Source organism: Citrus clementina, unplaced genomic scaffold, assembly GCF_000493195.1.
Source record: "Citrus clementina cultivar Clemenules unplaced genomic scaffold, Citrus_clementina_v1.0 scaffold_5, whole genome shotgun sequence".
In the NCBI taxonomy this organism is placed as follows: Eukaryota; Viridiplantae; Streptophyta; class Magnoliopsida; order Sapindales; family Rutaceae; genus Citrus; species Citrus x clementina.
This window is the reverse complement of record NW_006262201.1, coordinates 18,419,717-18,425,082: the sequence shown is the minus strand read 5'-3', so window position 1 is coordinate 18,425,082 and position 5,366 is coordinate 18,419,717. Positions and strand designations below refer to the sequence as shown.

Below are 5,366 nucleotides of genomic sequence, written 5' to 3'. Positions count from 1 at the left end.
ATTCGTCTTATCCAACATTTACAACAATCTTCAATGCTTTCTGATCAAGAAGATGTTGAATCAAATTTCTCTGAACAGACAGAACAAGATGATCAAACGGCATTCATCCTTGCAGAATCCACAGATGATTCTGACATTGAGGAAATTTTTGTTATCTCTACAGTTCAGGAAATCAGTCAAGTCTGTTCTAATCCTACCATACCCTTAGTAAAAATTTCAGTCCTCCCTTCAAAGTTCCATAAACCTATTCCTGTCATTGGTTTTCTTGACACATGTTCACAACGAAGCATGCTTAATCCTTCTGTCCTCCCTTCTTCTTGTTGGGAAAATCACACAGAATTCTTCAAAAGCAGTCAATGGTGAGATCTTTGAAACTTCTTTGATTACCAAAAAACCCATTGGAATTCAGTTTTTTCCAAACGGTGTCATATGGTAAAAATTTGTTGGTTCAGATATACTAGATAAAGACCATCTCATAGGGTTTGATAGTTTTCATCTGGTTAAAAAGCTTTACATCACACTAACTGGAATCAAGTTCAAACAAATGTTTTTGCCTTATACAGATGTTTTACGTCTGTATACTCTCTCTGATACAATTCCTCTATATTCCTCCATCACACAAAAACTTCTTCAGTTCTGTCCTGAAAACCATTCCCAGTTCAATCATCCTTTTCCTCTCTAGAAGAATAGTAAGTTCTTTATTCATCTCCCCTTCAAACTAAATGAAGATATCAATCCCACAAAAGCAACTCATCCAGGAATGTCACCTTCTAATCTTCTTTTAGCCAAACAAGAATGTGATCAATTGCTACAGCAAGGTCTCATTGAGCCAACAACTTCATATTGGGCATGTCAAGCTTTTTATGTTGAAAAAAAAGGCCTGAATTAGTTCGAGGAAAAAAGAGATTAGTCATTGATTATCAGCCTCTGAATGCTTTTCTCAAAGATGATAAATTTCCTCTTCTAAAAATCCAGTCTTTGTTTGTGCATCTTCAAGGTGCCACAGTCTTTTCCAAATTTGATCTTAAAGCGGGTTTTTGGCAACTTGGCATTTCACCCACTGATAGACCTAAAACAACCCTTTGCATTCCAAATGCCCATTACCAATGGACAGTAATGCCCTTTGGTCTTAAAGTTGCACCTTCTCTTTTTCAAAAGCCAATGGTCAAAATATTCTCTCCCATCCTCCATCATGCTTTGGTATATATCGATGACATTTTGTTGTTTTCCACTAACCACCAGACCCACCAAAAGTCACTTTCGGATTTCTTTGACATTGCATTGGAAAGGAATCTATTGACTTTCTTGGCATGGTCTTAAAAGATGGTCACTACCATCCAGGACCACACATTGCAGAGGAATTGACAAAGTTTCCAGACACAGATCTTAGTAAAAAGCAAATTCAATAGTTCCTTAGAATTGTGAATTATTTGAGAGACTTTATTCCTAAAGTTACGGTCCACACCAGCAAATTGTCACGCATGCTAAAAGAGCAACCCCTACCATGGGGTCCAGAACAGACAACAGCTGTCCAACAACTCAAAAGAATTTCTCAGTCTCCACCACCACTCAAAATTCCCACAACCGGACAAAGAATTCTCCAGACAGATGCCAGTGATGAATACTGGAGTGCGGTTCTTTTAGAAAAAATTGGTGAAACGGAGTCTTATTGTGCCCATGCAAGTGGACAATTCAAAGAGGCAGAGAAGAATTACCATGTCATTTACAAGGAGATTTTAGCAGTTAAGTATGGAATCAAGAAATTTGAATTCCATTTGATCAGCCATAATTTCCTTATCAGGATGGACAACTCATCTTTTCCAAAGATTCTTGACTTCAAGAACAAATTGCTTCCTAACAAGCAATTGCTCAATCTAAAAGCTTGGTCTGCCAAGCATGATTTCACAGTCCAACACATCAAAGGTGATAAAAATCTCATCCCTGATTTTCGACGTCTATAAATAAACCCACTCTTGTCACTTCTATTCAGGCCATCCCAATCCTAGCCATGAATCATTCTCTTTCTTTCAAAGCTTTAACCCAAAAGACTTTCCCTCTCAATCTCTCTTTCAGTTCAACTTTCCAAATTCAAGATTTTGCCAGAAAATTCCTTTTCAGGTATTTCATGAATGTCCATAAAACTCAACCACTTTGATTTCCATCTCTTCACCTAGAACACTTATTTCTTACAGGATTCACCCTCAGTCCAAATCTTACCATTTCAGAATATGAATTATGGTATATTTGGTGTCTCACAGTTCTATATGCCACAAAATTAATCCTTCATGTTCAGGCAACTCTCAGGTACATCTCCACACCTGATCATGCACCGTCCCTCCTCTGGACATTACTTGAATGGTTCTCACCACTCACATGGTGGCGCAAACAGCTTCAAAACATTTCAAACTACCACCAACTAAACAGACTTCCTGACCAAGAAGCAGATATGTTCACCTCCACATGCCATATTTTCAACACCCAATCACAAGGGATTACTGGACACAAGACATGGCATATGAATGGAAGACATTTCCACATCCATTTCCAATTAATCATGAACTCAATCAGACATCTACCACACCTCCATAGGACCATCTCACTCCCTTGAGATTTTACCAAAAGCTCAAACATGTACCCCAGGATCAAGTTCCAGTCCTCAAGGAATTCTCGTTCGAGAAGAACGTCATGATTTCACCAATGTCCTTTTCCAAGATGCTCAAGACCCTTGGGAAGATTTCCAGTCTCTTCTCCCATCTGAACAAACTCAAAGTCTACCTACTAAGCCAGCCCCTCAGCCAGAACCTACCGACAATGACGAGCTTAATGAAGATTATCTGATCTATCAGGAGGTACAAAAAGCTGGAAAGCAGTATGAAAAAGAGACAGGTGACATATCACCATCCAAATACCCCTCCACTCCATAAAGCTTCACATGACTACAGAAGCTTTCCAAAAATCTCGACTTTAATAAAAATAGATAGGGGTCCTGTCCTGTCTAAAGTGTGTTTTTATGTTTTTCACGTGTGTACTTTTGCTTTTGTCGTTTGTTTTAAAGATAAGGGTCATGTCTTATCTTTTGCTTTTAGAGGCTCTATATAAGAGCTCTCAAGTCTTTGTATTCGGCAGAACATCTTCAATAAACATTTTGAAAGTTTGTTCATAATTCCAATGTCTTTCTAGGTAGCAAGTTAATACTTGGACCACTATTCTAAGAGCGTTTCATCTCTCTATCCATACTGAGTATGCTCTGCACTTGCCTTTAATTAAGGACCCTGTGCATCAGAAAAGTCCTGATCTATCTTCAGACTAGTTTAACAAAACTATTCTCTCGCAACGTTCACCCTCTCTAAGAGTCTAGAGAATGACTTGTTCTTGGGTGGTATCATGGGCAATGGTTTTCTCCCACTGGTTTGATATCTAAAGGATAAGGGTATATCGGCTGAAAACTCGAACTTACGGACTACGGGTCCAAAGAACAGGTTCAACCTTTATAGTTATGGTATAACAACGCCACGTACTCTGACCACGACTGGGAAGATTTCCAGTCTCTTCTCCCATCTGAACAATCTCAAAGTCTGCCTACTGAGCCAGCCCCTCAGCCAGAACCTACCAACTCTCTTGTCCTGTCTAAAGTGTGTTTTTATGTTTTTCACATGTGTACAATAGAAACATTCTCTCCTATACCTACCTTTTCGTTACTGCTCAACTTTCGCTTGTTGCTGCATAATTCCTTAAAAAACTTTGCATAACAGGGCACTTGTTTAATAGCATCAAGTAGAGAAATATTTACCTCTACTTTACGAAAGGTCTCAAGGATCTCCTTTTCTTGCTCCTCTTTCTTGGATTGTTTAAACCTGCTATGAAATGGTGGAGGAATGGAAAGAGTCTTAATTTGAGGTGAAGGGGTACTTACCTGGCCAGATGGGTCGACTAGCGATGCAGAGTGGGAATCGTCTTTCCTTGTTAAAGGAAGAGCCTCTGAGGAAAGATTGGTCACAGAGTGCGATGATGTTGTAGACACTTTTGATGGCTTAGCTAATAATGGTTCAAACTGCTTTCCGCTTTTAAGAGACATAACACTAGTATTCTCTTTTGGATTAATGTTTGGCTGAAAAGGGAAATTTCCTAAAGTTCTAGCCTCTATCTTACTCATAGATGTAATGTTGGAGTTGTGTCTGGGTAGTCTATTGGAATTGCATAGAGCTTTTACAAGATCTTCCAAAGACGTACCTTGATTTTGTAGAGGTGGCCGAACTTGGTAAGGTTGTTGCACCCGCTGTTAGGGGTAGCCCAGTGGTCGAGATGGTGCCACATTAGGAATGCCTTGTTGTTGGTTCCCATACATCTAGAACTAAATTCTCTTAGGACTAATTGGACTGATGAACCAGGCCTGAGCATTTGGACATCCACCCTTCATTGTAAAAATTAGAGTAGGGATCATACCTTTGTCTTGGTTGGCCTAGGAACCCCTCAACTGCGTTGGCCTGCTCATGTGAACTATCTTGGAGAGTAGGGAACATATCAGTCGCATGCCCGATCATAGAACATACGGCACATGGTTTCACTTGTTGCCCTAGGGCTAATTGTTGCACCAAAGAAGTAAGATTTGAAACTTGTTGTTCAAGGGAAGTAGTTCTTGCCTCATTGACTCGCTTAGGTGGCGGCAGTAGATCGTTCCTGATGTTGAACTGTTGGGAATTAGCAGCCATGTTAGCAATGAGATTTCAGGCTGCTTCTAGTGTCTTATCCACGAGTGCTCCTCCACTAGCGGCATCAATCATACTCCTATCCATAGGCAGTAGACCCTCATAGAAGTATTGAATAAGGAGCTGATCACTTATCTGATGGTGGGGGCAATTGGCACATAGCTTTTTGAATCGTTCCCAATAGTCATAGAGCGATTCTCCATTATACTACCGAATTCCACAAATTTCTTTTTGAATGCTACCAGCTTTTGATGCTAGGAAAAATTTCTCCAAAAATAGCCGACGCATCTCATTCCATGTAGTGACAGTACCGGAGGGAAGATAGTATAACCATTCCTTGGCTGAATCCGCCAAAGAGAATGGGAAGGCCATTAGCTTAACTTGTTCTTCAGAAACTCCAACTGGTTTCATTGTGGAGCATACCACATGGAACTCCTTCAAGTGCTTATTTGGGTCCTCTCCTACAAGACCATAAAAAGGAGGAAGAAGATGAATCATCCCATATTTGAGCTCAAAGTTTACCTGAGGTTTGGATTCTCAATGCATAAAGGTTGGTGGTCCAAGTTAGGAGCTGCCAACTCTTTAAGTGTTCTGTTGTTGTTATGAGCCATTGGTTCGGGTTCTTGGCTGCCTGGCTCTGTCTTCGGGAGTGGAATGTGG

At 40.2% G+C, this 5,366-nt stretch overlaps 1 protein-coding gene across 1 annotated transcript; it reads right to left on the bottom strand.

Annotated features, from left to right (window-relative positions):
* Positions 1–3,649: 3,649 nt before the first annotated feature.
* Positions 3,650–4,709, bottom strand: LOC112097999. Its single transcript, XM_024183594.1, has 3 exons — positions 4,444–4,709; positions 4,231–4,390; positions 3,650–4,108 (listed from the first exon to the last, which is right to left on the bottom strand). Exons 1-3 carry the CDS (start codon positions 4,707–4,709, stop codon positions 3,650–3,652), a joined length of 885 nt encoding a protein of 294 aa, XP_024039362.1.
* Between the last annotated feature and the right edge of the window lie 657 nt (positions 4,710–5,366).